This window comes from Mauremys reevesii, linkage group 9 (assembly GCF_016161935.1).
Source record: "Mauremys reevesii isolate NIE-2019 linkage group 9, ASM1616193v1, whole genome shotgun sequence".
Taxonomy (NCBI): domain Eukaryota; kingdom Metazoa; phylum Chordata; order Testudines; family Geoemydidae; genus Mauremys; species Mauremys reevesii.
Window position 1 is genome coordinate 4,038,582 of NC_052631.1, and position 26,946 is coordinate 4,065,527.

Sequence of the window (26,946 nt, forward strand, 5' to 3'; positions counted from 1 at the left end):
AAGCTCCCTTGGATTCTAGTGAATGCCCCTTTCGGAAGCTCTGCCCTCGGGCTGGGGCTCCCAACAAGCCTAGCAGATGGTCAGGCTCATGAATCCGCTCTATTTTTCAACACTGCAGCAGACCTGGATTCATACCTCAGCCCTGCCTGAGGTTCAGCACTAGTTTTTACTCCTGGAGTAATTTGGGGCCAAACCTTTAAGAAGTGATTAGGGATCTGGGGTGCCTGATTTTACACACCTTAAAAGGGACTCATATTTGGAGGATTGGGGCTCGGTATATTGTAACTGAATAACAAAAAACCCCAGACACGCAGATTCACTAGTCATTTCTCAAAGTTGTGACCTTGTAATGTGTGTGATAATCCCTAACCCCAATGGAGTTTGCGAGGGATTTGCCATTGGTTTTACAGGAAGCAGGATTGGGCTCCTTCAAATTTTGGCCTCACATTTTCCAGTCAATTTTAACCTAATCTGATAGATGATTTACATAAATGCCAGATAGGGTGAATTAAATTATATGATGTTCTCCGACACATCCCTCTACTCCCCCCACCTGTCCTCTTTTGTTTTTTGACCCAGCTTTCGTGGCAGTTACTCATCCCTTAGCAATGAGCTCACTGCATTGACGTTTCATCATTTGACAGCTGCAGGTCGGACACATCGCTCGTCTTATGCAACGATTGGACGGTAGACAGATTCATCTTAATTCGCTGCTTCGGCAGACGTCAACGAACACGCGTCGTTCATAGATGTTTGGTGCTTGGAGGCATGTTTGTAACACTCCATGAATTAAATCAAAAGCTGTGATTTAATTACTGAGTACTTCCCTAAGTCCTCCTATTTTATCTCAACTAAAGAGGACGCCTGATGCATAGGTCTCTGCAGTGACCACTTCCAGTAACAGCAAAGCTTGTTCATTGTTTTCACCCCCTAACCACAGTACAACCTTGTTATCTCACTTCACTTATCCGCAAACCTGAGACGTTTCCAATATGCCTTGGTGGTCTCGGCCCACGCACCGCTGATGATTTAACAGCAAATGCAGGGCAATGGTGAGGCCTCATCTCACTAAAGTGTCACTGTTGTTTGCAGTGCAGTTGTACCCGTATTGGCCCCCGGAGATAAGAGACAAGATGCGGGAGGGAATCTCTTTTATTGAATCAACCTCTGTTGGTGAAAGAGAGAAGGTTCAAGCTCCTCAGATCTCTTTCTTCTGCTCTGTGGAGCTCGAAAGCTTGTCTCCCTCACCAACAGAAGCTGGCCCAATAAAAGATACCATCCCCCACCCTGTCTCTAAGCCTTCCTGGTACCTTCTCAGAGACCTTCCCATGCTGCTCACCCACTGTTCCTACTGGAGCAATTCAGAAGCATCGGGGCATTAATCCTCACCATGCCCTGTAAGTGCTACTGCAGATGGGGAGCTGAGGCTCAGATTGGTCAACTTGCCCATGGATACCCAGGGAGTTTGTGGCAGAGACAGAAACTGAAGCCAGATCTTCTGAGGCCCTGTCCAGGGCCTTACCCACAAGGACATCTTTTTCTCCACAGTACAAGGTGCTCCAGGCCCCAGCGGATACGAACCTGATCACAACTCCCCAGTAGGCACGAGGAACGTGCTTCCTGCCAAACTGTGCTGTCACCCCAAGGTGCCTGGGCAAGCTCTGAGAGGAAGGAGGGTGGGAAGCAGCCCCCCGCTCCCTGGCTCCTTTGATTTAATTGAGGCATTAGAAGGGAGCAGCCCCCTGTGCTCCCTGGAACAATGGCAAGCAATAATGCCTCTTATGCCTGGTGAAAAACCCCTTGAACCTAACTCCTCTCTTCCCCATGCACCACAAAAGGCTCAAGGGCAGGTTGTCCCATCAGTTTTACTAAGCAGAATACAGTGCATTTACCAGCATGGTCCAAAGTAATTTTCCTAAATCCCTGCGACCATGACGGGGCTCAGCTCCAAAGGTCAGGTGAGGACTAGAGCATTCTTAACATCCACATCTGGGGATTGACTAAGCTGGTTCCGGTCATAAGAGCCACCTGCAAAGTTTGGACCTGGATTGCCCACAAAGCTAGGGGCTATTCTGATCTGAGCTTCTGATGATGACCCAGCACTGACTAGGGACCTGTTGCAACGCAGGAGACGTGATTGTTTTCTTGTGCCCGACTGGTTATTTGCCAGTCCCCAGAAACTGGGAGCCTGCAATGGGTCTCCCAGCCCAGTGGGGGTCAGTGACGTTCTATAATTCTCGCTTTTTGCAGCACGCTCTGGTTTTTGTTATATTGTCTCACTTGGGGGCAGATGTTTTACCATTTGCAAAGTGGTTGAATTAGAGCCTCAGTGTAACACCTTGAGATGGAAAAAAAATAATAATAAAGGAAACCTCCTTTGCTGATCGATCATGGACATGCAGAGAAGAGAGCAAGATGTACTTTATTTCCTTTAATGCCGATGAATGGTGCCAGATGAGATCAAAGCACTCTATCCACACAGCTGCCATAGCATGGGAAGCAGCAGAGCACGCTTCCCTACAGTGCTTTGCCAATGCGCCTTAACCCTGGCAAGGGAGGGCTACTTCCAGAAGGGATATGAGGGACTGAGCCAACCCGTTGCACACTGGTCACTACTGATCTAGCCTGAATTGGAACTGGTGTCCAGGGGATGAAAAAGGACTGGGCATTTTAGATGGGCTATACACTGAGCGGATTGTAAAGAGGCAAATATACTTAATGAAAATAATTAAATAGGAAAGATTTGTTTTATTTGATTTTTTGTCATGTAATTCTTTGTTTTGCACTGTAAAATTCCAGAATGATTTTTTTTTTGTTTAAAGTAGGTTGGAAAAAGCCCACTTAAAAAAAAAATCCCCCACCCCCACCAGAAACAGAGGCAAGGTGGGGGAAGAAAAGTGAGAGGAAGTGGAGGTGGGGAAAAAACACTTCCTCTCACTTTCTACTTCCCCATCTCCCTTTTCCAGTTTGAAAAAAAGGAGAGAAAGTTTGCTTAAAAGTTGCACTGAAAAATGAATATTTTCAACAGAAATGGTTGCTCAGATGAAAAATAAACTGCTGCTGCTGGTCCGTGAGGATCAGGAGCAGAGCTGTGTGAAGAATGGAGTTTTTGGTTGCTTACAGTCAACCCAAACCCAACATTTTAGAATTTTTGGCAAACCAAAAATTGCTTTGGGCTGAACAAAACATTTTGTTTTGATTTGGAGTGGCTTTTAAGAATGATTTTGCATTTAAAATGAAGTAAAATCAAGGGAAATTTCATAACAAAAAGTTATTTGGCCCCTAAAATCAAAATGTTTAGTTTAGAAAACACTGGACTGAACTGTTCCAACTTTGATCTGGATTTTTGTTTTTTCCCTCTCCCTGCCAAAACAATTCAGTGAAACTGACACGAATTCGTGAAATGTTGCCGTGTTGTGAAATCTGCATTTCCCCCCCAACAGAAAAGTTTCATCTGAAAAAAAATCATCATCTGGCTTTATTCAGGGGGAAAGTTATCCCAGCACTGCTATCAGGCAGTTTCTTGCGCCTTCCACTGAAGCAGCTGGTGCTGGCTGCTGTCAGAGACAGGATCCTGATGGACTTTATGTTTGATCCAGCCTGTAAATTCTGATGAATGGCTCCGGAACTCCAGAACCAACCCTTTGAGCCATGTCTCTTTGCACTTACATTTTCAAAACCATCAATGCGAGATTAAACTCTTGAAACAGAAAGGACACAAATAGAGAAACAGACGTCTATTTAAAATGTTTGATTGAAACTCGTGCTGAAAACAAAGGGCAGAGTGTGTGATGGAAATCAGTCTCTCTTCCCCCACCCCTCCGGGGGCGGTGGTGACTTTCTGGGCATTCCCCTGGTCTGCGGGCCCTGTTCTGAAATTCTATACAAGATCTCAGGATCCTCTTTTGGGGAGCCACAAAAATACGTTTCTGTTGGTTTGGTGACGGAAGTCCCAGCCACTGTGCAGGCGGGGACTGGGTGGGGCCCTGGCTTTCCCATCGGATGCCAAGCACAGCTGTACACAAAAGGTGCTGGCTCAGCGCTCTGACGCAGTGACTCAAGGTGCTTCTACTTGCTGGTAGAAGCAGTGGTGGGTGGTTCTAGGGGATGCGACACCCACCCCACTTGTTCGCAGGAGCCGCAATGTAGCACAAAACTCTGAGGCCAAATAAGGTCAGCTCCTCCTCAGACATTTAAAACTCTACTAATGCTTGCAGCCCTCCCCACCCACTCTGAGAGGCCAAACATGTGAGGAACCAACCCCAGTCTGCAGGGCTCCGGGTGACAAATGCTTCCACGCTACCACCAGGCAACCGTGGAAGACCTGCAATTAATGCTCTGTAAACCCTGGAGGCCTAAACACCACAGGAAGTGCCGCTCACAGAAAACCCTTTTGGCCACCTCCCCTGTGACCTCTGGTTGGTCCAGGTGCACTCTTTAAGCAGGAAGCTGTCTCTGCAACTCAGCCGCACCGGGCCTGACAGATCCCACTGGACCCGGACTCTGACCCTTGGATTGACTCCTGGTCTCTGACTCCAGCTGCGATATCTGACTAGACTCCCGAGTCACGATTCTGGGTCTGTCCTTCGGCTTGATTCCTAGTTTCAGACTCTGGTTCTGACCCCTGGCTTTACCACCAACTCCCAACTACTGCTCCAGCTACCAGGCCCTATTCCTGCTATGACCACTAAGCCTGACTCCTGGTCCGCTTAGGCCAGACTGGCCACATCCTGGGGGTGACAAAAGGTGCCAATTCCCAGTTGCACTGAGCCCCAAAATACAAGAGTCCCAAATTCAAACAGAAACCCTGGGCCCCTTAGTGGATGCTCAGCTGAGAACCAAGCCGTTGGGCAGGTCAAAAAGAACACATCAGCCTGGCCACAACACGCAGGGACACAGATACCAGCTTTTCAGCGCACCGTGGGGAACAGACTGACTTCTCCTGTTCACCCAGCAGCTACCTAATGGACGTTACTCAGCGTTATTATTATCTGCATTGCCTAGTCCTGGACCAGCACCCCGTTGTGCTTGATGCTGTACAAACAACAAGAGCTTATTTGTAATTGTTTCCATGTTGCAAAACTGCCCCTTGCTCTTTCCCTTCCTCCCCAAGCCAAACAGTTCATCTCCTCCGGGCAAAGGCTGTCGGCATTCTCCCAGACTCACACCCAGCCCCCAAAACCACACACTGCTGAGCCTGAGGGACACGGTTCATTCTCCATCGGCCTGGCTGCACTCCAGCTGGTGTTCAGCAGCCTGCTTCCACCTTGCCAGCCTGCTGGGCAGGCAAGCGGCAGGAAGCAGAGTGTGCTGCGTCCTCTGTTCAGCGGGGAGGTGGAAAAGCCTAGTAACGGGTAGGAGAAGTGAAACTTTGAGTCAGAGATTCTCGCTCTGCCAATAGCTCCTGTCTGCCAACCTGCCTGGGAAGGAGCAGATGAGGAAATGTCGCTAAACAGAAAACAAGGGAGCAAAAGCTGGGAGAAAGGAAGAAGGTGGCAAAGAGAAGAGACTCCAACAGAAGTTTGCTGCTGGGCTGTCAAACCACCAAAGGCTTTCAGGCCTGGGATTGTTGAAGGTGTCTAAGGGTGTTGGATGCACAAGCCTCACTGAATTTCAGTGGGACACCTGGCTCTTTTGAAAAGGAATCCACGCAGCAATGCCAGGTGTATGATGCATTTCTGCGTACACACTGCCCAGGTGATAAACTGAATCCATTGTGCAGCTCTGAGTGCCTCACCTGCACTCTGACACTAACCCATTTCCCCTGGGCCTAACGTCTGTCACTCCAAACTTCCCAGCAACTCCAAACAGCTGCCTTCACTTTTCTTTACACCAGATAGCGGTTTCCTTCTTTCTCACCCAGGCTTGAGGTTCAGTATCTGACTACCTGTTAGTGCAAGAACTGAGAGCTTTGTTCAGCTGGAAAGAGGAGGCTCTTCCCTTTCGAAAGGGGCACACACCACTTGGTTTTATTACTGCCAGGGCCAGAGACACCGTCCCTAAAAACCACGTATCAGAGGGGTAGCCTGTTAGTCTGGATCTGTAAAAAGCAACAGAGTCCTGTGGCACCTTACAGACTAACCGGTGTATTGGAGCATAAGCTTTCGTGGGTGAATACCCACTTCGTCAGACGCAGTATTCACCCACGAAAGCTTATGTTCCTAAAAACCATGACACCATTATGGAGAGTAAGTTCTTTTAAGGTAGTTATTTGATGTTGCTAAAACTGTATCCTCCTCTGAGAGCTCGATTGTTGGTGTGAAGGGAGCCTGTTCTTACTGGCAGAGGCAGATGGAAAAATAGTACACCGCTATCCCGATATAACGTGCCCTGATATAACACGAATTTGGATATAACACGGTAAAGCAGGGCAGGGGGAGGGGCGGGGCCGCGCACTCCGGCGGATCAAAGCAAGTTCGATCTAACGCGGTTTCACCTATAACGCGGTAGGATTTTTTGGCTCCCGAGGACAGCGTTCTATCGAGGTAGGGGTGTACCAATAACTCTCCAAAACATTTTAAAAATCATCTCCCTGTAGCATGTGCAGCCTATGCAGAGTACATGGTGGAGTAGTGTGGAAGAAAGGCATGAGTTATGGCTTGTTGCAGCTTGTATCCAAACCAGAAAAGGAGCACAGTGAGACTCCATTTGGATTAAATAAAACAATGACTCACATGATCCAAATGGGGTTTGAGGTTCAAAACAGTTTGGTTAAATTTTTCTATTTGTAAATTATTTTTCCTTTCCACAAGCCTCCTGTTTTTGGCCCTGGCATGGATCAAGAGCACTCAAACACGGCACGTAAGTCAGTTCCTGGGAAGACTCTAATCCAATTTCTAGAACAGAGAGTGGCAGAAACTTTCGAGTTAGTTCAGATCTGCATCCAAACTTTGCGAAGCTTGACCCGAGCCTGAGGCTCAGCTGTCTGGGTTTCATCAGTCCAATGCCACTTAAATGGGAAACCGAACTGTTCTTGCCACTACAAGGCACAGATGGGATGAAACAGACACAATTGCTGACCGTGGTTTGGGAAGATACTTCTTTTTCTGAGATATGGCGAAAGCCTCTTCCTATGAATAACTGTGGGCCAGGCTCCGAAGGTTAGCAGGGGATATTGCTAGCCGAAAGAGAAGCAAAATCAGTGGACATTTGCTCAAAGAAAACCTGTGAAACTTCTTACCTTGCAGCACTAACCCCCACACTGTCTGCCTTCTAACCACCTCCTAAAGTGTAGGCAGGCAGCCAATGGCACCTTGCCTCTCAAATGAGCTCATTCTAGCTATACTGGACCAGACCACCAGCTCAGGAGATGTGAACTGATGCAGCTTCACCAAAATCAACGGAGCTACACTCACCACTACACACGAGCTGATGCTGCAGCCCAGAGTGTGCATGACCCAGCTGGGCTGTGCTCCAAGTCATCAGCCTGTGAGATGCTCCTTATTCTTCCAGATATGTGCAATTGTCCAGGGCCAGAGGCAATTGTCTCACAGTTCCTGAAGGATCATTTCCCCACTCTATGTCTCAATGCTGTGATTGTAAAAACCTTGAACTTCTGTCCTCTGTACAGGGCTGCAGATAGGTCTCTCCGCTCTTATCCTAAAGGTCACGCTATTGCTTCACGGATCGGCGGGTAGTGATCAATCTATTGGGGATCGATTTATCGCATCTAGTGTAGACGGATTAAATTGATCCCCAATCGCTCTGCCGTCGACTCCTGTGCTCCACCGCGGCAAGAAGTGGAAGCAGAGTCGACGGGGGAGCGGCAGCAGTCGACCCCGCACCGTAAGGACACGAGGTAAGTCGACCTAAGATACGTCGACTTCAGCTACGCTATTCTTGTAGTTGAAGTTGCGTATCTTAGGTCGAACCCCCGCAGTGTAGACCAGGCCTAAGTTAGTGTTCCCGGGGGAGTGGGGACTTTGTGACATTAGGAACAGGACTGAGGCCTTATCGATATGCAGAAATTTCACTGGGTTAACTTAAATCACTTTTCAATCCAGTACAAACCTGTGTGGACAGTGATGCAGTTCCTAATCAATTTAACCCAAGCCTGGTTTAAAGTGAAATAAGAAAGTCCACACAGCCTCTTGCACCAGTTTAACTAAATCAGTTTAAAAAAATCACACAGTAAGTTAAACTGGTGCAACTTTCCTGAGTAGACAAGGCCTGAGAATCCACAACCCATTTCTGGATACCTCCTAGCCATCGGGGGCAAGCAATTTGTCATAAAGTGTCCATCCTCTGCTCACACCGAACAGAATGGCAAATGGTTATTCTTCCTCCTGTATTACTTCCTTATGTATCCATTACGATTGTCTCTGCCCCTCCAAACGAGGGATATTATGTACAGGGTGCATCAAGCATCGCAGATCCAGAATGTACATGTTACATTTTATCTTCCTTTTCATTTTATTCTATGCAAAGACACTAGACAATATTTCTGAACATAAAAAACAACCCTATATTTAGAAAGATAATGTGAATAGAGGAAGAGGTTATGACTGGTTCAGTGCCAGTAGGGGTGTTACTGAATGAGCAGCCACTGGGGAATTACAGAACGCACGTAGCCCTTGGTGGCTGATGTTTTGATCAAGCCCAGGAGTTTACAATCTATAACTGTAAAGACAAGGGATGGGATTTTCAAAAGCGCCAAGCTTTGCATTAACTCTGCTCTTACTGCAGTTGCTGTTAACTTATTCCCTCGCCCCCCAACAGCCCCTGAGAGTTGGCACCACTGAAGATGTTTCAGATCTAGTAAGGATTTGCAAGGGTCTATTAAAAAGGGAGTGAGAAGGCAGAGGGTGTCAGCTGATCTCAGCTGTTGCGACGGAGTACGGGGAGGAAGGAAATCTCTTAGCAAGCTGGGTTCTGATGCAGCCAGTACAACCCACCTGAAGGTCTGGTTGCTCAAAATAAGTCCTCTTTCCAGTATCTCTCTCACCACCAGTTCCCCCCCCCAGCACCAATACCTCCCTGATAAGAAAAATATTCAGAATCTCCCTAGCTTCTGCTGTGAGGAGAAATGACAAAGAGAAGCCCATGGCATGGTGATGGATGTGTGACTGGAATTATAACCATCCCGGGGGGTGTGTGTGTGCACTGTCATCAAAGAACATATCACACAGAATGCCGCAGTGTTTAGCATGTGATAAAGGTATTGCACTAGGGTGACCAGACAGCAAATGTGAAAAATCAGGACGGGGGTGGGGGGGTAATAGGAGCCTATATAAGAAAAAGACCCCAAAATCAAGACTGTCCCTATAAAACTGGGACATCTGGTCACCCTATATTGCACTAACATCAAACCCAGCAGTCACTCTGTGCCTCCCAGAAGCAGAGCCCAGCTAGGCACCATCCCATGACTCAATGGTAAAAGTAAGAGCTGATTGTTGGAGACAATCACCACACTGAGAAAGGGGAGGCCCATTGGTACTATGGCTCACCTCCACTCATTCATTAGAGAGCATCAAGGTGAAGGACGCAGGCTTCCTCTGAACATGGCATTTTGGGGACAGCAGCTGGAATGAATTACCCTTGCAGGGCATGCAGAGGAGGAGGAAATACTGATGGTTTCAGCAAACAGCGGGTTTTTAAAGCCGAAAATATAATGCAAAACAATTTTTTAAAATGCCCCCCAGCCCCTTAAGAAACCATCTCTGGTCCTCAAAAACTGCCCTCACATAAACAGTGACAAATCATTATTCTGTCTGTTCACTCGTGTGTAATCAGAATCAGAACATGTGTTTGCTACAGAGCAAGCTATTAACCTTTAAAGGTAGTGTCTGGAACCAGCATTTATGGGGGAAATTGTGTCAAAGCAGAATGTTGCCATTTACTGGATGAATGGAACACAGGGCCTGATTCATAAAAATAAGCAAATGGAACCTCCAGTTTCACAACTAGGTGCATTGTAGGGATGTGCCATTATAGGGTCCAGGAAAGAAAATGGTTTAATTGAGAAGTGAATTAAGCCTATAGCATTTGAGACCATTAGTCCACCAAGTTCAGTAGCCTACCACTAGCAGTGACCAATATTTAATGCTGCAGAGGATGGTTCAACCCTCCTTCCACACACTTACATCTATCATCTCTACTGTACATTAATGCACAGTGCAGGATGGAAGGTTTCCTTCCTTATTCCCAGAATGCCTATAAGCATGCCTCCATCATGTACCTAACTGTGCAGTGCTATTCTTGGGGTGGGTGGAACGCCCTCCTTGACCCTCAATGAGCCCTCCCCATGAAACATTAAGACTCCAGGACCATTAGCCTGCGTAAGTAGAGTAGTAATTACTGGTTCTGACATTTGTATGTGCCTGGAGCTTAGGAGAGACACAAATAAGAAAACCATTCTAATGCAAGCAAGCGCATTCGTAAATTAAGGATATCCATAATGAATCAGACTTGATTTCACAATTTAAATTCACTGCCACCGCAGTCTTATTACTAGTTGAAGTATGTCTTCTGTTTTCCTCTACTGGACTGGAAAGCCGGAGGATCAAAGGGTCTCATGTTTGCCATACACGCTCCAATCAGCCAACATAGAGTGCTCTTGCAGAGTCAAGATGGATGATAAGGTACAGCGTGTTTTGCAAGTCAAGATGAGTTTGTATTCTTGACTGACTGGCAGCATTCAGAAACATACAGATGTGTCGAAGTGGGGTTTCATGATCTGAATACCAGTTTGGACCATCAACGGCACAGCTTTTGAACGCCCATCCCGACCTCACGTCTTAGCCAAGAACGCGCTGACCGCAGGCAGGTGCGCTCCATGGACGACACAGCGAGCTGGTGTGATGCACTGGCAGACTCGAGAAGAAGAAATAAGAGAGTTCTACCACTTTTGATTCTTTTACTTCTTCTGAGGCTCCCCCTCCTTTTTGTGTCTCTGACAACGGCTCCGTATTGATTATGCTGACGCCAACAGCAGAGCTGGAATTTTTTTTTGCGCCTCTCAGACGAGAAAGTGGGTTATGATTCATCTCACACAATCTGAGTCAAAGTGATTCCTTTTTAAAAAACACTTTTTGTACATTTCCGACTGAAAAAGGCTGGGGGGAGAACACTCAATAAATGAGAAAGTTCTGTTTATAATGATTCTTTAGTGTATTTCACTCTCAGCTAAAATAGCCTCCCTCCACTAAACATTGTGACGTTCAAAACACCCTGAGAAAACCACAAGCAAAAGACAAAAACACCAATAAAAACAAAAAGACAAATGCTAACAATGAAAAACAGAAGAAAGAATCCACACTGCACTGCGCACCCCTACCCGTAATGGCATGCTGGTTGTTAGACTGGAAAGTAACCGATTACGACAGTGAATTATCAATTTTCATAATAGCTGTGTATTATCTAAATTCTGCAGTGTGATAGCATTAGTGGGTACGTTATATTAATATCACTTAAGATTACTAAGTTTGATCCTGGAGCGCTTTTCTCTCTTTCTTGTTTTCACAGCCATGTTATTAACCCCCAAAAATATGGTTATGATTTCAGCACTGATAGAGCCTTAAGCACAGTTGTACTATTCTACACTGGAGGAAGCAAAATGTTGTTGATTTTGTCTTCATATGAGAAGAAGGGTGGTTAATAGCACACAGGGCTCTAAAGATTTCTTTGTTCAGTTCTCAACTCTGCCACAGACTTCCTGTGTGACCTTGGCCAAATCACCTAATCTCTCTGTCCTTCAGGTCCTCCTCTGTAAAATGGAGATAATAATGCTTCCCTCTGTTTCATCTGCAAGCTCCTTGGGGCCTGGGCTGTTTTTTTTTACTATGAATTTATGTTGCACATAGCACAATGGGGCCCCATAGCCTCTAGAGGCAACTGGAATACAAATAATAAATAAATCAAATGGCACTAAACAGTTACAAATTTATGCAACCTCACTGGATGCGTCAAACACGATGTTAGCCATTTTAAGTTTAAAAAGAGCAGAAAGTATTAATTAATTCCAGCTTTCTGGTGAACAGTTTGCAAAGCTAAATTTAAACTAACACAAATGAAATTGTTTTCCTGTTACTGGGTTTGTGTCATGGGGATGGAGGATTGTCAAACACTTAACAGCAAGCGTGGTGGGTTCTATTCCCGGCTCTGCCAATAACTGACTAGGGATCCTTTTGTAATTCAGCCTCATTCTGCCCTTTTGCAAATAAGGGATGTTGTGAGCCGTAAAACACTTTGCGACTCTCCGGTCAAAAAGGCTATTGGAAGCTGTAGCAGTGTGGTCGCTTGTGGTGCACCCACTCCTGGCCAGAGGTCACTTTACAGGCACCTTACCCCCTTAGCTCCCTCTTGCATGTCTGCACAACAATTAGACACCTGCAACTGGCCCGTGCTGGCCAAATCATGGTCTTAGAGCCAGGGCTCCAGTCTGAGCCGCGACGTCTACACAGCAATGAAACAGCCCTGCAGCCGGAGCCCCAAGTCTCAGTTGCTGTGTCTAGTTGCTGTGGAGACACACCCTTAAGCTCTCCAGAGAGCCTCTATTGCGGCTCACAGAAACACCGTTCTGCGGCTGGTTTAATATCAAATAAAGTTCACACAGACCCTCAGGGTCCTTAATCCCAAAACAATCCTCAACGAGTCCTCAACAGAAAGCCCAGAATCATATCCCAGGAGTTCGTACTTAGCGCCGGTTCTTCAGCCACATCCAGAGCCCTTTCCCGGTCTGCCTGCTCCACCTGACGCCACCAGTCCCCAGCCCCTTCTGGCTGGAGCTCAGTCCTTCCTTTGCCTGTTTGTGTCTCCTGATTCCTGAGCTTCTCTCAACTACATCACCACTGCACTTTCCTTCTGCCCTTCTTATCTGAATTGCTTGATTCCCGCATGCGGGGCTTGGAATCGTAATCCTGGCTTCCTAAGTCTCTATATATCCACAACACACATCCAAGCAGAGAGAGTAGCAGAGTCCGCTCTCCCCATCCCACCGACTGCTCTACCACATGTCTCTATCCTGACCATCTGGACTCAAACCTTTGGCCTCCTGGCTGAGATTTCTACCATCTCTACAACTAATTGTGGCCTATTAGTGCCGATGCTGAGGCGAGCGCGTGTTCATGGAGAACTGGCCTGAGACCCACCGGCCATGAGATGGATAAGCACTTTTGGTCCTGACCAACCTGAGTTGGATTTGAACTGGTGACGTGTAGGCAAAGGACTCCCAGGCTCATTATCAATCTCCTAGCCAGCAGTCCCCCAATATTTTACTTTCTGGCTCTCCAGTAAGTTTGATAATGGATTTTTATTTAACTGTTTTAAAGAAGAAAGTGTTGCTTTTGTTTGCATCCAGGAGATATTGATTTGGGGGCGGGGCACAGTTTTGTTTTTGAGAGTTGTATCATTCTCTTCATAACTTGCAGCCTCTTCAGTGAAGGGCCTATGTCTTCCTATGCGTTTTCACAGCATCTGGGACATTTTGGCCATTACCGCCTTTGTGGGTCACAACTGAGAATACCGAATTCAGGACAAAGTGCTGAGAAATAGGGCGGATACACCCCAACACTGGAGATTATTCTCCCATGAGACATATCAAACCAGTAACAAAAGTAAACTTCTGTTTCACCACACTGGCTAACAAGAAGTCATAAAAGCCGTTTCCTTAGGCATTCCACTCCTTGTATCCAGGGGCGTCTCTAGGATTTCCGCCGCCCCAAGCAGGGCCGCGCGCCGCAGGGCGCGCTCTAGTGGTCGCCGGTCCCGCGGCTCCGGTGGACCTCCTGCAGGCGTGCCTGTGGAGAGTCCGCTGGTCCCGCGGCTCCGGTGGACCTCCCGCAGGCGTGCCTGTGGATGCTCCACCAAAGCCGCGGGGACCAGCGGACCCTCCGCAGGCACGTCTGCGGGAGGTCCACCGGAGCCGTCTGCCGCCCTCCCGCGGAACGCCGCCCCAAGAGCGCGCTGGGGTCTGGAGCCAGCCCTGCTTGTATCATCCCCAAAACACTAAACGTTTCATTTGATCCCACATACCCAGGTCAATAAACAACTCAGATCTTATGCAATTATCATGCTGATGCCAATCCTTTAGTATCAAAAATCTAAAGGTTTATTTATAAAAAATAAAGAAAGGTGAGATTTCAAATTGGTTAAAGGAATCAAACTCCCTTCTATTCATGTGTCAGTATAACAATGCCTGCTTCTGTAATTTTCACTCCATGCATCTGAAGACATGGGTTTTTTACCCATGAAAGCTTATGCCCAAATAAATCTGTTAGTCTTTAAGGTGCCACCGGACTCCCTGTTGTTTTTGCAAATACATACAGTAATTGCAGAGTTTTTGGTTTAGGCTTGTAGCACTGATGGAATAAACTGCTGGCTTATGTCAAGTCTCTGGCTGCTTCCAAATCATTGGAAGGACCTCAGTCGCTTGGTTAGATGCTCCCATTAGTATAAATCCATAGTCCAGAGGCTTGAGCAGGAGAGAGGCAAAATGGATGCTGTTTCCAGAGTCTTTGATAGCTTCTGCCATGTGAAAGGAAACCCATCGTTTCAAACAAAGCCCTCGGCACAGCTAATGGAAAATCACAGGTGACAAGATGGGGTTTGGAATCACATGGGCAAGTAACATGTCCATGCATAATTTTGCTTAGTCACCCATGCCCCAGAGAGTACCTTTGCAGGACAATCCATTCAGTGTAGATGGGCATCTCCCATGGTCCACTGTCAGTTAAATTTTTCTTGATTAGCCACTTAATTTGAATATTCCCTCCAAGATGTGCTAGCTGCATTACCCCAGGAACAAACATTTGAAATAGAGGTATAGAGCCAATACTCATAACTTCAAATACAAAAATGACACATGCATACAGATAGCATAATCCTAACCAGAAAATCATAACCTTTAATAGACATCTTACATGCCACATTTTGTACAAGATTTGTTGAAAATATATAACAGTGGTTGCCACAATGATCTATATGGTCATATTTTAATCCGATAACATCACACCACTGCATAAATAATCAATCACCATCCCAGCGTAGGAAATTTTTAAATGATTATGTTGATCTTTAAATACACAGTAGGGAGGTTACTGCAGGTTTGCTATAACTGTGTTGTTGCACTCCATATGATTTTATGAAAATATGGTAATGAGCGTGAATATAATGTAACTGGAATATGCTTCATGCAAAAGGTCTCTTGCAAGGTATCATTACAAAGCTTATGATCTACTGAGTGTGGTCATGTCATCCTATTTGTATAAATGTATCGTTCTTGTATCTGAAACTAGAAATATGAAATATACCTCTGAGGTCCTATTGCAATTATGCAAAGTGTGGGCCATTAAGGGTGGTTTGGAATCTTGATGGCTCCCAGCAACTAGGACAATTGGTTGTAAATGGCACTGTTTATTTGCAAACCTTCCTGTGAGTCAGGCCAGGAAGAATGAAGGCTTGGTACTGGAATCCATCTTAAACCTGGTGCTTTTCCATTTAGAAGGAGGGGTCAAAAGAGAGACACAAAAGATTCCCACCTTGTGCCAAAGCTATATAAGGGGGTGGAACAGAACAAAGGAGGCTGCAGGCATGAGAAATCCCCTACCTACCTCCTGAGTTGGAACAAGGACTGTGCCGGGGAAAGGACTGGACCCAGACTAGGAAGGAGTCTAGTCTGTGAAAGAAGCTTATTGGAACATCTCTGAGGGTGAGATTTTATCTGTAATCAGTTTCTTAAATGTATTAGGCTTAGACTTGAGTGTTTTGTTTTATTTTGCTTGCTAACTTACTATGTTCTTTCTGTTACTACTTAGAACCACTTAAATCCTACTTTCTATACCTAATAAAATCTCTTTTGCTTATTAATTAACCCAGAGTAAGTAATTAATACCTGGGGGAGCAAACATATCTAACACTGTTATAGAGGGTGGACAATTTATGAGTTTACTCTGTATAAGCTTTATACAGAGTAAAACGGATTCATTTGTGGTTTGGATCCCATTGGGAGCTGGGTGCTGAAGACAAGAACATTTCTTAAGCTGTTTTCAGTTAAATCTGCAGCTTTGGGGCATGTGGTTCAGACCCTGACTCTGTGTTGGAGCAGACTGGTGTCTGGCTCAACAAGGCAGGGTTCTGGACGCCCAAACTGGCAGAGAAAACAGCGCATCAGGTGACAGTCCCAAGAGGGTTTCTATGATCAAACCCGTCACAGTAACATTCTCTGATATTTCACCATAGCATTTCGTTCTTCCTAGCAGACACCAGAAAACTATAGTCTTACATTTAATCAGAGTCAAGACAAAAATCACTTCAATTCATGATCTGCAATCCATCTTTGCGTTACAGCACGGGGTGGTCAGGAAAGTTTCTCTGTCTCTGCACATACTCTCTTTTAAGTGAATTCATTATCAAATCAGCTCCATTTGCAAGTGAAAATAAGATTTTGCCAACTGCCAGAGATTCAAACTTAACCAGGGAACTAAACACAAAAAGTCATGCTGTTCAGATGGAATTTTATCATGCACAATAACAATTATGGAGTTGGAATTTAAGGTGGTAATTTTGTTTCAGATCGCTCATCTGCAGCTGTGCTGGTCTGTAAACCAAGTGGCTGTGCCTCAGAAAAACTCAAGGCAAAAATCGTGCCCTCTCTTGCATTGGTGAGCTACGACTGAAGACAACCGGTGGCCTTCCTGGGGTATCTGTAGTGAGCCCAGTGCTCCCTTGTTACCATGAGTCACGTCCTGCAAGATGCCATAACAACACTAATCTATACTGCTACAATCAGAGGATTAAGACAGCCAAGAAAGGAATAAACAGCAGGAGCAGATGAAGTGCCACAGGGAAGGGCAGTGTGATTATTTGCATGCCAATGGCGATGGCTCTCCTTTCATTTACAATGGAGTAAATCTGAAGTAATTTCCCCACGTCAATGGGGTTTCACTGCTGAGAGGAGCACCAGGCCTTTAGAAGGTCAGAAGAAGAATCTTCTTTAATAAAATCCCTTCCAAAGCTCGCTCTGAGGAACCAACAGCCCCATATGCGCTTCTCCAGCACACCGGGGGATAACTGCGAGCTCCTTGGAAAAGGCAGCTTTGGCGGGGGGGGGGCTGTCAGAGGATGGGGAACGGGGGTTGGATAAGCGTGGGCGTCCCCGGGGACCGGTCCGGGGGGTGGGTTGGGGGCGGGGCAGTCACGGGAGGGGGGGGTTGGATAGAGGGTGGGGTCCTGGGGGGCAGTTAGGGGCAGGGGGTCCCGGGAGGGGGCGGTTAGGGGACAAGGAGCGTGGGGGTTGGATAGGTGGGAGGTTCTGAGGGGGGCAGTCAGGAGGCAGGAAGTGGGAGGTGGTGGATGGGAGCGGGGCCAGGCTGTTTGGGGAGGCACATCCTTCCCTACTCGGCCCTCCAAACAGTTTTGCAACCCCAATGTGGCCCTTGGGCCAAAAAGTTTGCCCACCCCTGATCTAGCAGCTGCTTGTCAAAAGGCACCGACAGAATGTAAACGGGGAGCAGCGGTCAAGTCAGCTGGACCAAAATCTGACCTGCATTTATGTTCTTTGATACTTTCACATACATGCAGTCAGGATGGCTGGGGTTAGTGGTCAGAGCAGCAAGCAGCCAGGCCTGCAGTGGGGCGGCGATGCCTAGTGGTCAGAGCCAGGGTCAGGAACCAGGAGTCGGAGCCAAGGGTTGGAACTGGAATCAGGAACTGAGCAGGGGAGCAGGACTGGAGTGAGGCTGGGAACAGGAGTGATGCCACTTGCAGGTGTAAATGCTGAGCAGCCAGGGGACTCAAGTGCTGGTTCTGTTGGTTCCTCTGGCCAGTCAGGAGATTTTGTTGCAAGCCAGCTGTGCATGACCTGTGAGTCCTCTGTTGCTCATGAGAGTTGGAGCTAGCTGGTTCCATTAACAGGAGTTGAGGGACCAACAGTGAGTCAGTGGACGGGGTCCCGATGGCACTTTTTCCATCTTAATCATCACAGCCTGCGTGGTGACGTGGGCCGTTGTGCTGCTGGAGGTGTGTTCATTAGATGAGACAAAGCCGAGGTCCGTATCACTTGTGGCCATTAAAGGCCCCATGAGACTTTTGGCCAGAAATGGGGCTTTATTGCTCAGGCTGATGATGTATCTATAGCCAACTAGAACCCTGAGGGTATCTCAAGTGATTATATCACAAGGTGATAGGAGCCCGAGATATACGATAGATGACAAATTGTTATCTTGCTTCTCCTGTCTAACGGTTGCTGTTCCTCATCCTTGCCTCTCAAGGAATGCATGTGAACTATTCCTTGTCTTCAATTGTATGTGCTTGGGTGATTTCTTTTAAAATGTTTATTGGCTAAAGCTATTCCCTTGTGTGTGAAATCGTCTACAGTAATTTCCATCAAGTGAAGCTACAATGATGTGTACTGGTAAAACAGAGCTGATGGAACTGCAGGCTGCCCTGCCTCTGAACTCATCGTCTAGCCTTGTAGGGGGTCTAGCCGATACTTCCAGGGCTAAGAGCAGACAGAACTTTACTGATCCCTACTCCCCTTCCTTTTCTAGGAACATCAGCTGTGCTGACATAGCGTCCGGAAACCAAATGACCTGATTGAAACCAGAGACTTGAAAAGCGAAACTGACTAGCAGGAGGAGAGCTGTTACAGAGAAGACCCTGAGCGCTGACGGACCAAGTAAGATGACCTTTCTCCAGCATGACAGTTCAAATGTAATTATTTGGACAAATCATTTTCATGACTTAATATAACGCCTTGAAGCCTTCCAGCAAGGTTAATTGGATTCCTCAGTTCAAAACCTATCTGCTCTTAACCAACTTTTAATATGCTGAGATCCAGTTTTCTAAATTCAAACTAATAAAGTGATTAGTTGACAGCTATCTGGTATGCTACAATTACCATGGCATTTAGACCTCAGGCAGAAGATATTTAATGCAAATCAGAGTCAATGTCTCTGCCCATTTGTCCTTTTTTCTGATTATTTGATCAATGTGCCATATGAATCTTTAGCTTGTACGGTCCGTGGTACTATACTAAATAAATGCAGTCTGACTACAAAGGCAGAGAGATTGGTTCAGACAGTCAACCACGCAAAGTCCAAAGGCCTTCCCCTCCCTTTCCATCCTTAATTTTTTTCCAAATGGGTTTAATGCTGGTGAAAGGTGCTGGATTTATAGCCCTGGAGGGTGGCTTTCTGTATTTATCCACAGAATGGATACAGCACAAGCAGCAGTAATGCGAGCTCCCTCCCTACACTGCCATGTCAAAATGCCGCTTTTGTACATGAAAGCGCAGCTCAACCTGGATGCAAGTTTGGACTTTTTTTAAGCGACTTGTTCAAGGTATCTGTTTTCATCATCCCATATGGTTGTATTCCAGGCTGAGTTTCCCCCCCTCTCACTTTTTTTTTTGATAGATGCACAATTAGCCATGGATAGTTTCCCCGAAGTGCTGTATGGCGCACAAGAGGCTGAGCAGAACTGAGGAGGAATTCTACAAAACAACAGGACACGTGCTAATCATCTCTCTCCAGCTGGTAAATGATGTTTAAAAGAAAACTGAGACGGGAGGCCTCAGGCTGGATGCTCTAGTCAATCCCGGTGACCTGAGAATTAAGTGTGATCCTAGATTGTTCCGTGCCCAGCATGTAATTACATGTCATCTGCCTGAGCTAAGACTTGGATTTTCGCAGGTTGCTGGTCTCCTACCTTGCTCCACGGCCATTCAGTCTTTGACCTTATTGCTGAGGATAACAGGGCTGGCAATTTTTGACTGGTTTGGTGATTTGGGCACCTATCCTGGGTGCTGGAGCCAGTTCACTCACTCATTTCATTTCATGTAAACTAAACAGCCACTGGGTGGCAAACGGCAGCTGTTTCCAATCGGTGGTTTTACCAATGAGCTAAAGTTGAAGGGCTTTATATCCCATTCCCCTGAGCTACACGGCCCTTTCTGTCAAAAATCATACTCTGAAAGGAGTCAAGTCATCTAGTGATGCAGCATTCGCCTGCAAGACATAAATATTTCAGCTTCACAACTATAAGTGCCGAGCAAAACTCAAGCTCCATTTCATATGACTGTGTTTCCCTGACAGATCTATCAGCCAAGCTTATGAGAAATTGAAGTGCAGAGAGTGGGAAATCGCAAGTATGACTGACCACATAATCCAAAGCTCACACTAACTTGTATTTTATACAGAGGCATGAGATAACACAATTAAATACCTTGAAAAAGGGAATCCGTGGCTCGTCTCTTTCAGACAAACAAGACAACACGGTTATAAGAAGCTATAATCAACCCTGGTATATTTCCACTGAAGTCCATTGGGCCAAGTGGAATTGCTCTTGGTTACACCAACGTAAGTGAAATCAGAATCAAGCCCTATGATACTGCACCAACTTACACCAAGGTTGAATTTGACCCAAGAGCTAGACAGGTTGCAGACTGATGGTGTCAAAAAGAACCAGGCACTGAAACACTGAACTTAATCATTGGTGAGAGTTTAAAAATACAGTTAGCGAGCATCAGATTTCTGTTGAAATTACAGTGGGATCCCTATGAACAATTACACTCCATGCCCAAGCGTACCAAACCAATCCATCATTACTAATGCCATCGCATTAGCACTGTGGCTGTCAAGTCTCCCTATTACGGAGCATGGTAAATAGATCAAAAGGCCCTGGGTAGATTTATTCAACGTGACGTGGCACTTACCGAAGTAGTCATCAGAGGGCGGATTCTCCATGTCGTACAGCATCTTCTTGGTCAGATGTTCCAGCTCATCCTCGGGTCTGAACAAAGGAACGTTCGATGCCGAGCCAGAAGCAGGGTACCCACTCTGCAGAAGGGAAGACACACGCTGCATGTGAAGTTTAAAATCAGCATTAAAATGTCCACCCAACACTGCACATGCCCGATGTAAGACAGAAAGGTAAAGAAAATTCACTCTATTGGCTGTCTGGCTTTCAAGCTCACTCGTGGGTCTTATTTTTCTTCTCCTGGGACCCAGTGGGTTTGGACAAATAAACATCCCATTTAATTAAATGAAAATAGATGCTCCCAAAACTCTGAACAATTTCCATCAGAATGAGATGAGTAGGTATAACTAGAAGGGATGTATGTACCCAGTAATTAGACAGCCTAGCTGAGCTTTGGATAGACTTCAAATAAGAAAGAAAGGGGGAATTATGCTAAGGATAATCAAATATAAACATTTCCTAATAAGAAAGGAGTTGGAGGTTTTAGAATTGCCTTCCTAGGGATGTGGTGGAAGGCCTGTTGGCTTGAACCACTTAAAACTAGACTGGACACAGTATGAGAGAAGATCCCAGAGGGAACAGTCTTGCATTTGGTTGAAGGGATAGCCTAGGAGATCTAGTGTCCAAGGGCTAGATATATTTTCTCTTTAGTATGGCTTTCACAGAGCCAAGTCCTGATCAAAGGAAGTTTTGCTATTCATAAGAAGGGCACCAGCATTTGACTCACGGATTTTAGTACTAGAGATGCAAACATTTTAACGTGTGCTTTAGAAATGAGACCTCTTGGCCTTCATGTGTTAAGAGCTGGTGTGCAGTATCTGCAATGTTTTCCAGTGAGTTGTCTTAAGAAAACAACAGACATATGGAGACATCTTGAGAAACAGGTAAGTACTCTAGTGCATCAATGTACCCTGGGAGGATCTTAGAAGCAGTTAAGTATGGTGTGTGTCATCCAGTACAAGGGTCATTACAGAATTAAAAGATGCTGAGATAAGATTTTCAGGCATGTACATTTTCTTGAATAATCTGTATGCAAGAATGAACTTGTTTATGGAATAAAGTATGGTAGTTAAAGTGAGGGTGACTTATTTGGTTAATTGCTGCTTTCATCTAGGATTTCATTTCAGATCCATACCTTAGGATCATTACTCTAGAGGCACACATGCCTTTTCCTATACCTTATACCCATTTAAATGTAGATCAAATGGTTATGTTGCTGGAGAACATCATATTGGTCACCCTGGTGATAAATATTTAACTTACAGAGACTGGAAAAAAACCATACAACTGACACAATGAATCTTTCGAACCACTTGTTGTCAACCAAGTACAACAGCACCCCCAATGGCCTGTCTAAACACACAGGTGGAGGAGTTCTTGGAATTGTATTCTGTGATAACATCTCCATTAGCCTCGTTCTACTGAGATGCTATACTCCAAATCTGAGAGAGATAAGAACTCAGAAAAGCGTCACTGATCTTTTGGTTTTACCACTGATGACTGTTCTCAGTCTTAAAAAAAAGGAAGCCAAATTTACAAATTTGATCCTTCTATGTTCAAATCAGGTGTATCAATTCTTCCATTAGGAATATGTCCTGTGCTTTAGTACACCATGCCACTACAGCGGGCTGAAAGTCTGTTTCCAAAAAGTAACCTATTAGGCCTCTAGCTGCATCCAGGAGTTGAGAAATTCAGTTGTGTAACATGAATAAATCAATTCCTATTGGCAGTCTCACAAACAGACAAGGAGTCACTAGGTAGGGCACATTCTGCCATCAGCTTCACCTGCTCCCATGTTCTGAAAATGTGGGGAGATCCTCCAGGACTTTCCCTGCTCCCTACAATCTCCCCAGTAAATGTCACTGCCTAAATTGGATATTTTCTTCTGTTAAGCAAGTGAGATACCATTGGAATGAATGTTTGAAACAATTTTCTCAGACATTACTAATGGATGATGAAGGTGGACCTTCCTGTTCTATATCAGGACTACAGATGCTGGAAGACTTTTCATCAGTCCCGTTTCCCTCCCCCTCCCAGCAAAAAATCGAATTTTTCACTACATATTCATGAGATAATTTGTGTCTGTCAATGTGTTCCGGTTTTTATTTAAAAACTCCCACAAACCCTGGAAACTGATTTTTTTAGTTTTCTACAACCAAAACTGGTTCTGGGTGTATCAACCAAATTCCCCCAACTCCAGGGAAAACTGTCAATCCGGGGGGAAGAAAAAAAAAGTTAATTATTTTGGAGAGAATAAAACACAAATTTGACCAGTTCTAGTCAGGAGCTATTTCCCCTGTTATATCTCCCTTCAATATCACGATCCCATTTTTCTTGAAAAGTCTGGTTTTGATCCTTCAATGCTGCTGAGAATTAATGCCTTTCAGTGTACATGTTTGAAATAGCTTCTCAGCTCCTCAGAGCTCCCTCTGCCTGATGGTGATCCCTTTTAAAGATGTATTATTAAAAAACTGGGCCTTTTCTTTATGATAACTGATGATTGTGAACTCAGTGCCTAGTTGAAAGGATGTCAGTGACTCTTTAACAGAAGAATGTTTATCCAGAATGTTAGTTAGTCATTGAAGGTAAAGATGTCTTAACAAACAGTCAAAAACCAATAGTTTTAAACAGTTTGGCTAAACATCCCTTCCATTCTCAAACGCTCACGTTTCCTTCCCCTGTGATATCATCATTTCAGGCATGTAAAGAGACTTCCAGGGTAGACAAGTCCTGAATTCCTAATATAAAAAACAAGCACAGGGGTGGGGAGGAGAAAACCAACCAACAAAAGCTTCTCTATCCAACCTGAAGAAGTCAAGAGGGGCACTAGCCCAAGCAGCTACATTATATTCTCCTTTGCAGGTCACCTTTAATTCAAATAATGTAAGACTCCTGCTGAGACCTTCACCTGATTAGGCTCTGAGGCTACTGGCAGAACTGAAAGTGAGGTCCCCCCTGCCATCTACTTCCAACAACAAAAACCCTCTGAGATCCCAACCCGGTCGCACTTAGGGCATGAGTTCTTGGTCCGTGAGTTGTGAACCACTGACCCTAGAATAACACTCACCCCTGTACAAAGGGCCAGTATAAATTCTACCTAGGGGCTTATGAGGGATTATTTCAGCAGCTCTCTGTCCAAGGGAGAACATTGCCCCTAAGTGAGACACCCCTCAGTGGGACTGTCCATGGAGTAAAGATACTCACATGAGCAAGAGTTTTAGAACCGGCACTTGACCCAGAAGCCAATGGACAATATTTTAATGACATTTGTTTTGAAGTCTGGTAATTAGAAATAATAAATAACATACCCCTATAAAAGGCTTATTAATAAAACAATTAGAGCTGCCAAACTTAAAGCATTTAATCTGGGTAGAACTCTCCCTCCCCCCGCCAGCATTCTCTCTCTTTCCTAAGAGCAGATCATGCATCTCGCTTGAGCATATATTTGAATACGAGCACAGCCGAGGATTTATTAACTCTGGAAATCAATCAGGCAACCAAACCTCTTAACACATTATTCCATCAATTGCGGGTGTTCTTGTTTCCGTGCTGAAAAGAAGAACGACCACACAATAGTTAGTTAGTTTTTAGTTAGTTCCCTGGGGCTTTTTGTGTAGACAAGACGGTGCAGCTTCTGAGAGGCTGATGGCTTCCCTTTTAATACACTGCTTCTTCAAGACGCCTAAAAGCCTCATTCACAATGAGGGCCCCACTCCACCAGGCACTGTATATACACAGATTAAGAGACAGCTGCCCTGCTGAAGGCCTTACAGTGTAAATAGACAAGATGGAGAAAGCATCGATAACTGCCCTTGTTTTATGGATAGGGAATAAAGGCAAAAAGACTCAATGACACAACCAGGGAGTCTATGGCAGAGGTGAGAATTGAACCCAGCCCTTGTGAGTTGCAGACTAGGTCTACACTGCACCGATGAGTGTGTGAATCACAGGGCACACTGAAGAGTTGCAACCTAACGGCCTGGTGTGGACACTGCTGGTGCGAACTAAAAGGAACCTCGTTTGCATTAACATAGTCCTGTTTGAAAGAGGACTACACTAACGCAATTCACATCCTCATAGTCCGCACTGGGGCATGGTGTAGACAAGCCCAGTGCCTCCCCCCAAACCCATCTTTCCTCTTTCTGTGGCAGAACGCTAACAAGTCACTTCACATCGCCTCCCAGCCCGGCTGCTGGGACCCCATGCTAAGGATTTCCACAGGCGGAAGGAGATTCTCTTTCTTGTGCCCCACGGTGCACAAAATGGTCCTCAGGTGCATGCAGTGCCTCCAAGTCCCTGCTGCATGTCAGTTGCAGGAAGCCATTGGGAGCTGGGCTCTGAAGGACTCAGTGGGCAGGGTGGGGAAGTTCTTGGCTTCTGCTATGCAGGAGGTTAGACGAGACGTCCCTTCTGGCCTTAGAATCTATGACCTCCCCCGTCTCTCCCAGCACTGGCTCCTCTGATCTCCACATCTCCAGATCAACTCCTCTGACGACAGGGCCTTTCACACCTAAGCAACAGGGACAGGGTTTGCCCCCAGAGGAACACTCAACTGCCACAGGTTCAAGCTTGGCCACGTTTGTCAGACTTCGGAGGCAGGCACTCACCGCGCTGCCTTCTACCTGCAATACTCTGCCCAAACACCGCATTTCTGCATCAGCCAGCCACAGTCCTCAGACAGCGTCCAGTGAAATAATCAACAACCAATGCCGACGATCGCGCTCGGTGGCGTTATTCATTTATTTTTCCTACAGACGCTACATATGAAGGCCCAATGTTTAACAAGAGCGAAGCAGAACCTTTCCCCACATTGCAATGCTCAGTGCATGAACATCCAGGAAAGCATGTTTCATGCCTATAGTCAAGGCCGGTCTATTTGGTGAGAAAGGGGAAAAGAAATACATGATGCATCCACAGTCTGATCTGAAGGGTCTGTTTCAGCAGAACTATCTCCTTCCTCCTGCCTTGATGGATCAGAGGTAAAAAAGTATATATATAAAGAGAGAGGTCTGTAGTCACTGCAGAATTGCAGTGTAGGAATCCTGGTCCCCATGGCTTCACTTGTTTCATCAACCCCAACCACAACAAAAATTAGAAAACTGACCAATGAAAATGGAAAAGAGCCTTCCCCTGGAGAAGGCTAAGCACCCTTATAGACCTCAATATTGCCACAACTACACATAATTCTCCTTTAGCTCAAATGGTAGAGGACTATGCTTCAACAGCAGGAGGATCTGAGTTCTATCCTTGCTGCTGCTGGAAAGTACCAAGTGGCCTCCGTGAGTAGCCCAGTGAGAACTGTTGTAATGGTCCTACACTGCTACGCATTCACGTACACACAAATATATACATTCTCTGAAGCACTCGGTTAACTCGACACAGTGGAAAATGCCAGCATTCCAAGGGTTAAGTTTTAACTGGTCTCTCACTCTGGAGTAGAAAATATCTTTATGCTATAAACAAAAGGAAGTGACTAACATCTGTGCCACCCTCAATGTGCTGCAACAAAATCTGGCTCATCTTCCTCATTAAAGTTCAGTTCCTAAAAAGCCAGGTCAAGAGGGGCAATTGTGTGGAATCACTAGGCAATTATTTGGTACCGTAAGTCAAGATTTCATTTCAATAGTTGGCTTCAGCTTTTCTTTGATTTTTCTTTGGCACTCAAGACCTCAATGAGAAGCATCTGTCTTGGATATACCAACTACACAGTGCAGGGTACTTTGGATTTAGTAAAGTTCATTATCCAACACCCTCCATCTCCCTACTCAAAGTTCCACCCGAATGGGTAAAAAAATACCATGCAAAATCAGCAGACATCCAAAAATTATGTGCTAATGAATACTCCATCATTCAGGGTACACTGTACATGTTCATTTTTCTTGTTCCTTTGCAAATGATGTATAAGAGGTTCCTTCTCTCAGAGAGAAAATAACTTCAATTACGTGTTCTCAACTAAAGAAACATGGAAATTATCTTCTTTTCAAAAGGTAGAATTAGCCCAATTTGGAACTGAAAGGCTGCCAGAAACATCTCACTGATATTTACTTTCCCTTTCATTTTTTCCTTCTTGTTCAGCTGCATAAAGTTTTCAGCTCCTTCTACTCCACAGACACACACACACAGCACTTTCGGACCACATAAATCATCACCAGTTAGATCAACAGTTGACTACACTAACAAGGCCTTTTTACATAGTGGTATGTGTAATAGGAACACTCCTCCTGAGCGCCTCCTAGTAGTTGGGTGTGGTAT

The 26,946-nt window shown here is 45.5% G+C and overlaps 1 protein-coding gene and 1 long non-coding RNA gene across 17 annotated transcripts in view; one reads left to right on the forward strand and one right to left on the reverse strand.

Moving 5' to 3' along the window:
* LOC120371563 (LIM domain containing preferred translocation partner in lipoma) overlaps positions 1-26,946 on the reverse strand; it is a 493,573-nt gene that overhangs the window by 64,759 nt on the left and 401,868 nt on the right. For all 15 annotated transcript variants that reach the window (XR_005584438.1, XM_039487445.1, XM_039487443.1 and 12 more), the window contains one exon: positions 20,651-20,774. Coding sequence is in view for 14 of the 15 variants with exons in the window: in XM_039487445.1 (XP_039343379.1) it covers positions 20,651-20,774 (124 nt within the window). In the remaining variant the exon portion in view is untranslated. The remainder of the gene's footprint in view (positions 1-20,650; positions 20,775-26,946) is intronic.
* LOC120371566 lies at positions 15,436-20,043 on the forward strand. 2 transcript variants are annotated; one of them, XR_005584440.1, is made up of 5 exons: positions 15,436-15,646; positions 16,510-16,911; positions 18,486-18,496; positions 18,570-18,648; positions 19,353-20,043. It is a non-coding gene; the product is annotated as an uncharacterized LOC120371566 (long non-coding RNA). The 2 variants fall into 2 exon arrangements; XR_005584441.1 differs by having other exon boundaries at positions 18,570-18,613.